The sequence below is a fragment of the Hyla sarda genome, chromosome 4, assembly GCF_029499605.1.
Source record: "Hyla sarda isolate aHylSar1 chromosome 4, aHylSar1.hap1, whole genome shotgun sequence".
Classification (NCBI taxonomy): Eukaryota; Metazoa; Chordata; class Amphibia; order Anura; family Hylidae; genus Hyla; species Hyla sarda.
This window is the reverse complement of record NC_079192.1, coordinates 211,434,532-211,447,108: the sequence shown is the minus strand read 5'-3', so window position 1 is coordinate 211,447,108 and position 12,577 is coordinate 211,434,532. Positions and strand designations below refer to the sequence as shown.

Below are 12,577 nucleotides of genomic sequence, written 5' to 3'. Positions count from 1 at the left end.
CCAGCATGCCCGGACAGCCGTTGGCTGTCCGGGCATGCTGGGAATTGATGTTTTGCCGCATCTGGAGGGCCATAGTTTGAGACCACTGGATTTATCGAATCCTATAAAGCTTTTGACCCATAGGCCAATCGCACTGTGCATGTAGGTGTGTGTGGCTGTGGATCTGGTTTTGCTTGACTGAAAACACCCATATATCATTATGCAGCCTGCTAGAATACCAAGAATGAGATAAGGTAAAAGGGGAAAAGATCTTAAGAAAGGTAAGATGGTTGCTAGAGCGTTTTGCAATCGGTGAAACTGGAACATGAGGTCCCCATAAACACAAGATATGAATGTGATTATAGAAATGGACTATAAACAAAAACCCCTGGTATAGTAACCTAAGTAGAGGGTGGGCCATTTATATGGATACACCTTAATAAAATGGGAATGGTTGGTGATATTAACTTCCTGTCTGTGGCACATTAGTATATGTGAGGGGGGAAACTTTTCAAGATGGGTGGTGACCATGGTGGCCATTTTGAAGTCGGACATTTTGAATCCAACTTTTGTTTTTTCAATAGGAAGAGGGTCATGTGACACACCAAACTTATTGGGAAGTTCACAAGAAAAACAGTGATGTGCTTGGTTTTAACGTAACTTTATTCTTTCATGAGTTATTTACGAGTTTCTGACCACTTATAAAATGTGTTCAATGTGCTGCCCATTGTGTTGGATTGTCATTGCAACCCTCTTCTCCCACTCTTCACACACTGATAGCAACACCGCAGGAGAAATGCAAGCACAGGCTTACAGTATCCGTAGTTTCAGGTGCTGCAGAATGGGCAAAACAAAAATTGGAACAAGTTCAGTGATGAGGCAAACTTTTATGTGAATGATGAAGTTAACAAACAAAACCACCGCTATTGGTCTGACACTAACCCACATTGGATAGATCCCTCCAAGACTGTTGGAACACAAAAATTAATGGTATGGTGTGGTATATGGGGTACAAAGATAGTGGGGCCATTCTTCATCAATGGAAACCTCAAGGCCACTGGATATGCGAAATTGCTACATGATGATGTGTTTCCCTCTTTATGCACTGAAGCTGGCATGTTCCCTGAGTTTTTCCCAGCAAGATAGTGCACCAACACATTATGGGTGTCAGGTCCGAGCATTTCTAGATGAACAGTTTCCTGGAAAGTGGATTGGTCATTGTGGGCCAGTTGAATGACCCCCAAGGTCTCCCGATCTGACCCCCTTAGACTTTTATCTTTGGGGTCATCTGAAGGCATCTGAAGATACAAGATGTGCAGCATCTGAAACTACGAATACTGGAAGCATGTGCCAGCATTTCTCCTGCGGTGTTGCTATCAGTGTGTGAAGAGTGGGAGAAGAGAGTTGCATTGACAATCCAACACAATGGGCAGCACATTGAACACATTTTAGAAGTGGTCAGAAACTTGTAAATAACTCATGAAAGAATAAAGTTATGTTAAAACCAAGCAAATCATTGTTTTTCTTGTGAAATTCCCAATAAGTTTGATGTGTCACATGACCCTCTTCCTATTGAAAAAACAAAAGTTGGATTCAAAATGACCACCATGGTCACCGCCCATCTTGAAAAGTTTTCCCCCTCACATATACTAATGTGCCACAAACAGGAAGGTAATATCACCAACCATTCCCATTTTATTAAGGTGTATCCATATAAATGGCCCACCCTGTACTGTGATGTCACTGTGTACATTATTACTACACTGTGATGTCACTATGCATATTACTATAATATCACTGTGCATATTAACCCCATACTGTGACTTACAGTACAGAGTTTATTTGCACAGTGACATCACAGTACAGGGTTACTATGCACAGTGATGTCACAGAACAGCATGTACTGTGCAGAAGGGGACAGTAGGGCACAGCGTGGGCCAGCTGGTCAGGGTAGAGTCGATATTTACATTTTTAATTTTGTAATCTAATAGCCTCCCTTTTAATGTTTACCACCCTTTACAGAACAGTGGAAATACTGGAGGCTGAGCACAGTGACGGCCACACCTGAAATAGACAGCCCCCCCAGATGGTTGGGTCATGTCACCGCAGGAGTAGTAAGGCGCAGATTACTTTTCCCTTTGTGGGGTGGTGGTGGTGGGGTGGGGGGGGTTATGGGGGGGCGGGGGCGGGGGCTGGGTTTAAAGAATGAATGCAGATATTAGAATCTGATGCATTTTTTTTTACATATTTTATACTTTATTTTTTACATTGATTCCATTAACGTGTAATCTGTGTGTGCTTTTATACAGTTGCAAATATGCTGCATCAGCTATTGTTTCAGATTACAATTCTATTTATTTTCATTTTTTTGGGACATTTACCATCCATACTTCATCCTAACTCTGCACTGTTCATGTGAAGGCAGTCAGTAATAGACTGCCCCTGTATATGTCAGAAATAAGACATTACATGCCACAGATACTGACTCATATATTACTTCTTGGTGGCTGACAGAGCAGTATGGGCGTGGAACACTATAGGCTCTTTAATAACTATGGCACTATTCTAAAACCAATGAACTATAAATATTGTTCATACTGACCAGGTATGGTTTAGAACAGTGTTCTCCAAATGGTGGGCTTCAAACTGTTCTATAGCTAAACTATAACTCCTATCTGGGAATTGTATTTCTGCAAGAGCCTGAGGTCCACAGTTTAGAGTTTAGTGGTTTACAAATATTGTGTGGAATCTCCAATTTAAAATACATTTTTCAACTTTTAACCTTTAAACCCACAGGATAGGGGATAAGTAGCTGATTGCCGGGGGTCCAACCTCTGACACCCCATGCAATTATCGGTACAGGACCCCTGCGTTCACTGTGTAATATGGCTGCTAGCTGCAAGGTGCATGCAAGCACTTAATAAAAGAGGGTACATGCAGAAAAATGGGCTGAATATAAGAAGCATCACATCTGCAGCATGTAAACAACAGAATCTATTGATCATTGTCCACACTTAATTTACATATAATTCCTTTTAAATTGAATTAATCCTTGAATAACATGGGTTGTTTAGTGAAAATAAGTAACCATATTGCTGTTCACATGCCCTTTTCAGTGTCTCAGAAGTGACACCTTGTGGCCATTGTAGTTATATTACATTTCCAATCTATGCTAAAGATATTATTTTGTAAAGACAAGGGTTTCATACCGTTAGCTAAATTAAAAAAAAAAAGTATCTCTCTCAGAGGGAGAAAAAAAAAAACACGTTTGCAGTTATGATGCCTTTAATGGTTAACAAAAATAAATTCTAACCTACTTAGGGTACTTCTACTGGCATGGTATGACAAAATATCTAAAGAAACATACACAATGGTATATGTATACAAAGTCAGAACAGACATAACAAGAAAAAATAAACAAACTAAGTTTGGAAAGTAAATCTGTCCTGAGATTCCAGATAGGCAAACATGGGTGTAAGTTGTATTGTCTCTTAATTGATGTTAAGTCCCAGAGATCACATGACCCTCTTATCTCTGGACTGGATTCCTTAGATGTAGTGTGCCATAAAACATATGTGTTTCATTAATTTGCATTCCCAGACCCTTCTGTCATGTTGTGATTTGAATTTACCTTTAAATATTACATAATTTATGTAATCTTTATTATGTTTTGGGGTACAAAAAAATGTTTGGCCACAGGTAACAATGATAAACCATTATGAAAGAGAGTTTAATTCAATTATTTAAGAAATAATAGGAGAATAATTATTTTAGAGGGAGGGGGTCCTGAGTAGGCAAACATGTCAACTTAAAGCCACGTGGTATCAGCTGTCCAAAAAGTAATAAAAGTGATCAATACTCCAGGTGGACAAAGGAGCCTAGTCTATGTTTCAGTTTATCAGTGAAAAATGGTCAAAATACTGCGTAAGAACATAGTCTAAGAATTTTTAACCCCTTAAGGACTGAGCCCTTTTTCACCTTAAGGACTGAGCCCTTTTTTGCAATTTTGACCACTTTCACTTTATGCATTAATAACAATGGGATGCTTTTACCTATTATTCTGATTCCGAGACTGTTTTTTGTGACATATTCTACTTTAACACAGTGGTAAATTTTCGGTGTTACTTGCATCCTTTCTTGGTGAAAAATCCCAAAATGTCATGAAAATTTAGCATTTTTCTAACTTTGAAGCTCTCTGCTTGTAAGGAAAATGGATATTCCAAATAAATGATATATTGATTCACATATACAATATGTCTACTTTATATTTGCAGCATAAAGTTGACATGTTTTTACTTTTGGAAGACATCAGAGGGCTTCAAAGTTAAGCAGCAATTTTCCACAAAATTTTAAAAATCTGAATTTTTCAGGGACCAGTTCCGTTTTGAAGTGGATTTGAGGGGTCTTCATATTAAAAATACCCCATAAATGACCCCATTATAAAAACTGCACCCCCCAAGTATTCAAAATGACATTCAGAAAGAGTATTAACCCTTTAGGTGTTTCACAGGAATAGCAGCAAGGTAAAGGAGAAAATACAAAATCTTAATTTTTTACACTCGCATGTTCTTGTAGACCCAGTTTTTGAAAATTTACAAGGGGTAAAAGGAGAAAAAGCCCATCAAAAGTTTTTCTGAAATGGTTTTTTAGGGGGCATGCCCCATTTAGGAAGCCCCTATGGTGCCATTTTGGAAACTACACCCCTCAAGAAAAGTAACAAGGGGTCCGCTGAGCCTTAACACCCCACAGGTGTTTGATGACTTTTCGTTAAAGTTGGATGTGTAAATGAATTTTTTTTTTTTCACTAAAATGCTGGTTTTCCCCCAAATTTTACATTTTTACAAGGGGTTATCGGAGAAAATGCCCCCCAAAATGTGTTACCCCATCTCTTCTGAGTATGTAAATACCCCATGTGGACGTCAAGTGCACTGCGGGCACACTACAATGCTCAGAAGAGAAGCAGTCACATTTGGCTTTTGGAAAGAAAATTTTGCTGAAATGGTTTTTGGGGGGAATGTCACATTTAGGAATCCCCTATGGTGCCAGAACAGCAAAAAAACAAAACAAAAAAAACCAAAAACACATGGCATACTATTTTGGAAACTACACCTCTCAAGGAACGTAACAAGGGGTACAGGTGCTTGACAAATTTCTGCTAAAGTTGGACGTAAAAATGAAAAATTCGATTTTTCTTCACAAAAAAGTCTGGTTTTACCCCAAATTTTCCATTTTCACAAGGGGTAATTGGAGAAAAAGCCCCCCAAAATTTGTAACCCCATTTCTTCTGAGTATGGAAATACCCCATATGTGGATGTAAAGTGCTCTGTGGGCGAACTACAATGCTCAGAAGAGAAGGAGCGCCATTGAGCTTTTGATGAGAAAATTTGGTTGGAATAGAAGTGGGAGGCCATGTGCATTTACAAAGCCCCCCGTGGTGCCAGAACAGTGGAACCCCCCCCACATGTGACCCTATTTTGGAAACTACACCCCCCACAGAATTTAATAAGGGGTGCAGTGTACATTTACACCCCACTGGCGTTTGACAGATCTTTGGAACAGTGGGCTGTGCAAATGAAAAATAAAATTTTTCATTTTCACGGACCACTGTTCCAAAAATCTGTCAGACACCTGTGGGGTGGTAAATGCTCACTATACCCCTTATTACAATATGTGAGGGGTGTAGTTTACAAAATGGGGTCACATGTGGGGGGGGGGTCCACTGTTCTGGCACTATGGGGTCTTTGTAAACACACATGGCCTTCAATTTCGGACACATTCTCTCTACAGAAGCCCAATGGCGCTCCTCTTCTGAGCATTGTAGTTCGCCCGCAGAGCACTTTACATCCACATATGGGGTATGTTCTTACTCAGAGGTAATGGGGCCACACATTTTGGGGGGCTTTTTTCCTATTCTCCCTTGTGAAAATGAAAAATGTAAGGTAACACCAGCATTTTAGTGAAAAAAAATGTTTGTTTTTTTCATTTTCACATCCAACTTTAACGGAAATTTGTCAAACACCTGTGGGGTGTTAAGGCTCATTTTAGCCCTTGTTACATTCCATGAGGGGTGTAGTTTCCAAAATGGGGGTAACATCTGGGTATTTATTGTTTTGCGTTTATGTCAGAACCACTGTAAAATCAGCCACTCCTGTGCAAATCACCAATTTAGACCTCAAATGTACATGGCACACTCTCACTTCTGAGCCATGTTGTATGCCCGCAGAGCACTTTATGCCCACATATGGGGTAGTTCTGTACTCAGGAGAAATTGTGTTACAAATTTTGGGGGTCTTTTTTTTCCTTTTACCGCTTGTGAAAATTAAAAGTATGGGGCAACATCAGCATGTTAGTGTAAAAATATTTTTTTTTACACTAACATGCTTGTGTAGACCCCAACTTTTCCATTTCATAAGGGCTAAAAGGAGAAAAAGCCCCCCAAAATTTGTAACGCAATTTCTCCCGAGTACGCAGGTTCCCCATATGTGGCCCTAAACTGTTTCCTTGAAATACGACAGGGCTCTGAAGTGAGAGAGTACCATGTGCATTCAAGGACTAAATTGCGGATTTGAATCCGCCACAAAAATACCCTACGACAGTGTTTCCCAAACAGGGTGTCTCCAGCTGTTGCAAAACTCCAAGCATGCCTCGACAGTCAGTGGCGTTCCGGCAATACTGTGAGTTGTTGTTTTTCAACAGCTGGAGGCTCCGTTTTGGAAACACTGCCGTACAATAAGTTTTTTTTTATTTTATTGGGGGGGGGGGGGCTGTGTAGGGGTACTGTACCCTTTATTATGTGTTAGTGTAGGGTTTTTAGGGTACATTCACATGGGGGGAGGTGTACAATGAGTTTCTCGCTGGGAGTTTGAGCTGCGGCGGAAAATATGCCACATCTCAAACTTGCATATCTTATATATATAGATGCAAATCCAAAAATGTTACAGTATCTTGTAATACCTTTTTTATTGGACTAACAGAATTTATATATATATATATATATATATATATATATATATATATATATAACATGTAGAGTTAAAATATCTAGACTTACCGAGTTTCTGTCTATCGAAAAATTTACTTCATTTAATAATGCATTTGGTAATTCTGGTACATTTCTTGAACATATGGCTAGGTAGTCCCTACTGGGTACATCCTAAATCACTCAGCAGGAATGGAATTTGTATGTTGAGCATGCTGAACTGACATTTATTGAAGATTTCTTCAAATAACTTAGTTAATTCTGTATATTAGTTGCCCAGAGGTTGTTTTACTGGTATTCTAAATTCTGACTGAAATGTCTTAGCCAGTGTTATAACTGTATTCTACTATGTAAATTGTTGGATACAATTAATAAAATGCTAATTGGCTTTGATGTAGTGTAAATGCAGTGGATATTCTGCATAAAGTAAATCTGCAGTTTTTTTGCAATGATTTGGAGGAGATTTTCTGCTATGAATTGTGGTGTAGATTATGACAAGTTAAGTATTAGATTCCCCTGGAAAACCCCTTTAAACCCTCAATTTTAGATCACAATAAGATGCATCCCTGGATATTATATTTGAACATATACCAAAGAAATACATGTTGTACTTGGAAAGTACTTACAGTTTTATTCTTATTGTAAAGCTTGAATGTTTCTGTCGCCTTATCCTCTCCTCCATCAGTGAACAGCATGATAATCTTATTACAGTTGGCTCTGGATACATTTGTCTGCAAAGAAGATTATCATTGATATTTAATTTTAAAAAATCATCATATTTACATATTGTAAAAACTTCCGATAAACAGCAGATGTAGTGGACACACACAGCAGAAATTTGAATTATTAAACCTTCAGGCTACATCTTTACAATAACATTTCATATAAGCAAATCATATCGACTAAAGTTATAGGCAATGAAGAACATACCTTACTTTAAATAAATAACCAATAACCATGATATGATAAAAATAACAGCCAGCCTCATAGACATTATTTTATTTTTCATAGTTACATAGTTAGTACAGTTTAAAAAATACTCATGTCCATCAAGTTTAACCAAAAAGGGAAGGGAAGGTGTATGGGTGGATGAGAATGTATCTAATCCTGTTTTGAAGCCCATAACAGTTTTTTACTGTGGCCAGTTCCTGAGGCAGACTGTTCCATAAACTCACAGTTCTTATGGCTTGTCACCTCTGGAGTGGCCCCCTATTTTTAGGGAGTTTTACCTGCAGTAAGTCTTGCTTTTTGTATGGATTAATTTTATTCTTAAATAAGTTGATAATATCCCCCTTAAACATCTTTTCGCAAGACTAAACAAATTGATGCAATTTAAACTTTTCTCAAAAATAAGATGCTACATGCCCCTTATTAGATTGGTTGCACGTCTTTGTACCTTTTACAGCTGCAGAGCATCCATTCTATAAACTTGTGCCCAGAACTGAACAGCATATTCCAGTTGAGACTGTACTAACGCTTTATACAGTGGGGGAAAAGTATTTAGTCAGCCGCCAATTGTGCAAGTTCTCCCACTTAAAAAGATCAGAGAGGCCTGCAATCATAGGTAAATTTCAACTGTGAGAGACAGAATGGGGGGAAAGAATACAGGAAATCACATTGTAGGATTTCTAATGAATTTGTAAATTCCTTGGTAAAATAAGTATTTGGTCACCTACAAACAAGCAAAATTTCTGGCTCTCACAGACCTGTAACTTCTTCTTTAAGAGTCTCATCTGTCCTCCACTCATTACCTGTATTAATGGCTCCTGTTTGAACTTATCAGTATAAAAGACACCTGTCCACATCCTCAAACCGTCACACTCCAAACTCCACTATAGCCAAGACCAAAGAGCTGTCAAAGGACACCAGAAACAAAATTGTAGAACTGCACCAGGCTGGGATGACTGAATCTGCAATGGGCAAGTAGGTTGGTGCAAATAAATCAACTGTGGGAGCAATTATTAGAAAATAGAGGACATACAAGACCAATGATGATCTCCCTCGTTCTGGGGATCCACGCAAGATCTCACTCCGTGGTGTCAAAATGATCACAAGAACAGTGAGCAAAAATCCCACAACCACATGGGGAGGACCTAGTGAATGACCTGCAGAGAGCTGGGACCAAAGTAACAAACAATACCATCAGTAAGACACTAAGCCGCCAGGGACTCAAATCATGCAGTGCCAGACATGTCCCCCTGCTTAAGCCAGTACATGTCCTGGCCCTTCTGAAGTTTACTAGAGAGCATTTTGATGTTCCAGAAGAGGATTGGGAGAATGTCATATGGTCAGATGAAACCAAAGTAGAACTTTTTGGTAAAGACTCAACTCGTCGTCTTTCGAGGAGAAAGAATGCTGACTTACATACAAAGAACACCATACCTACTGTAAAGCATGGGGGTGGACACATGATACTTTGGGGCTGTTTTTTAGCAAAGGGACCAGGACGACTGATCCGTGTAAAGGAAAGAATGAATGGGGCCTTGTATCGTGAGATTTTGAGTGAAAACATTCCTCCACTAGCAAGGGCATTGAAGATGAAACACGGCTTGGTTTTTCAGCAAGACAATGATCCCAAATACACTGCCCGGCCAACTAAGGAGTGGCTTCATAAGAAGCATTTCAAGGCCCTGGAGTGGCCTAGCCAGTCTTCAGATCTCAAACCAATAGAAAACCTTTGGAGGGAGTTGAAAGTCTGCGTTGCCCAGCAACAGCCCCAAAACATCACTGCTCTAGAGGAGATCTGTATGGAGGAATGGGCTGAAATACCAGAAACAGTGTGTGAAAACCTTGTGAAGACTTCCAGGAAACATTTGACCTCTGTCATTGCCAACAAAGGGTATATAACAAAGTATTGAGATTAACTTTTGTTATTGACCATATACTTATTTTCCACCATCATTTGCAAATTAATTCTTAAAAAATCTGACAATGAGATTTTATGGATTTTTTTTCTCATTATGTCTCTCATAGTTGAGGTATACCTATGATGAAAATGACGGCCTCTCTCATCTTCTTAAAGGGGTACTCCGGTGCTTAGACATCTTATCCCCTATGCAAAGGGTCGCTGGTAATCAGGCCCGGAGCGAACACGCTCCGGTGACTGATTACAAACGGAGTGCCGCATGCAAGATCACGGGGGTCCCCAGCGGCGGGACTCACGCGATCAGGCATCTTATCCCTTATCCTTTGGATAGGGGATAAGATATCTAAGCACCGAAGAACCCCTTTAAGTGTGAGAACTTGCATTAAAAAAAATTTGGAAAAGGGTTAAATAAAAATACTTTTACTTTACTAAAAAAAAAATAGGTTTAGATCCCAGTTGTATTACAATCAATTACTATATAAAGGATAGTTTCATAGTTTCCTAATACACCTTTTGTGTTGTTTCCACATAAACCCTATATTGTCTGATCCTGCACTCACACACCATGCTATCTGCCCCCTACTTTTTGTTAATATTTATTTGATAAGTTAGCAATAACTAGGTGACAAATGTAAAGGAAAAAAGAAAGGAAACAAAGGGGGCGCTATCTAAGTGCCGTAAATGGTGGTAATCGCAAAGGATGTAAATTTGCGCATACAGGAATTATGGAGCCAAATTAAAGTGTGTGTTAACACACTCACCTTCTAGTGTTGTGCAAGCTCAGGCACAACACTGATGTGGGCTTTCTGAGTGCATGCACTCTAAACGTTCTCCTCTGGGCTGCCAAGCATCTATCCCGATACTCCGTGGTGTCGGTCTGGTGGATAGTGGTGTGGATGCTGGATAACCTCGGCAAGGTGCTTGTCCAGTCCTGGTAAAAACGGTGATGCTTCTCTGGGGCGCCTCCGGATGCGTGGATGCTTCAACTCCCGACCCAGGTGGGGGTTGGAGAAGGAGGAAGGTACGGGAGCAATTGAAAGTTTTAAAAGCTTTATTTAGACGACGCGTTTCGCAAGGGGTCCCTTGCTTCAAAAAACGGTGCCTGTGCTGCAACACCCTACTGCAAACCTCAGGCCATTCATTGCAGAATAGCAATACATTAGAGAACAATAGGATTAGTGAAGCCAGCCGCACCAACCAGGATGTCGCGCACTTGACCGTTACTACAGGGAGTGGACACTCCCTGTAGTAACGGTCAAGTGCGCGACATCCTGGTTGGTGCGGCTGGCTTCACTAATCCTATTGTTCTCTAATGTATTGCTATTCTGCAATGAATGGCCTGAGGTTTGCAGTAGGGTGTTGCAGCACAGGCACCGTTTTTTGAAGCAAGGGACCCCTTGCGAAATGCGTCGTCTGAATAAAGCTTTTAAAACTTTCAATTGCTCCCGTACCTTCCTCCTTCTCCAACCCCCACCTGGGTCGGGAGTTGAAGCATCCACGCATCCGGAGGCGCCCCAGAGAAGCATCACCGTTTTTACCAGGACTGGACAAGCACCTTGCCGAGGTTATCCAGCATCCACACCACAAATGTAAAGGAGATTGACCACAGGTTGTAACATTTAGCTGCAGGATCAGTTGGATACCTTGGATATACACTGCTCAAAAAAATAAAGGGAACACTAAGATAACACAGACTAGATCTGAATGAATGAACTAATCGTATAAAATACTTTCATCTTTACATAGTTGAATGTGCTGACATCAAAATCACACAAAATGTATCAATGGAAATCAAATTTATCAACCCATGGAGGTCTAGATATGGAGTCACACTCAAAATCAAAGTGCTGATCCAACTTTGATGTAATGTCCTTAAAACAAGTCAAAATGAGGCTCAGTTGTGTGTGTGGCCTCCACGTGCCCGTATGACCTCCCTACAATGTCTGGGCATGCTCCTGATGGGGTGGTGGATGGTCTCCTGAGGGATGGCCTCCCAGACCTGCACTAAAGCATCCGCCGACTCCTGGACAGTCTGTGGTGCAACGTGGCGTTGGTGGATGGAGCAACATGATGTCCCAGATGTGCTCAATTGGATTTAGGTCTGGGGAACGAGCGGGCCAGTCCACAGCATCAATGCCTTCCTCTTGCAGGAACTGATGACACACTCCAGCCACATGAGGTCTAGCATTGTCTTGCATTAGGAGGAAACCAGGGCCAACCACACCAGCATATGGTCTCACAATGAGGATCTCATCTCTGTACCTAATGGCAGTCAGGCTATGTCTGGCAACACATGGAGGGCTGTGCGGCCCCACAAATTACTGACCCACCACCACACTGGTCACGCTGGATATTGCAGGCAGCAGAACAACCTCCACGGCGTCTCCAAACTCTGTCACGTCTGTCACATGCTCAGTGTGAACCTACTTTCATCTGTGAAGAGCACAGGGCGCCAGTGGCGAATTTGCCAATCTTGGTGTTCTCTAGCAAATGCCAAACATCCTGCACGGTGTTGGGCTGTAAGCACAACCCCCACCTGTGGACGTTAGGCCCTCATAGAGTATGTTTCTGACCGTTTGAGTGGACACATGCACATTTGTGGCCTGCTAGAGGTCATTTTGCAGGGCTCTGGCAGTGCTCCTCCTGCTCCTCCTTGCACAAAGGTGTAGGTAGCGATCCTGCTGATGGGTTTTTGCTCTCCTATGGCCTCCTCCATGTCACCTGACATACTGGCCTGTCTCCTGGTAGCGCCT

The 12,577-nt window shown here is 40.9% G+C and overlaps 1 protein-coding gene across 8 annotated transcripts in view; it reads right to left on the bottom strand.

Annotated features, from left to right (window-relative positions):
• CACNA2D1 (calcium voltage-gated channel auxiliary subunit alpha2delta 1) overlaps window positions 1–12,577 on the bottom strand; it is a 716,537-nt gene that overhangs the window by 148,491 nt on the left and 555,469 nt on the right. For all 8 annotated transcript variants that reach the window (XM_056573417.1, XM_056573410.1, XM_056573413.1 and 5 more), the window contains exon 12: window positions 7,585–7,689. In XM_056573417.1, coding sequence (XP_056429392.1) covers window positions 7,585–7,689 — 105 coding nt within the window. The remainder of the gene's footprint in view (window positions 1–7,584; window positions 7,690–12,577) is intronic.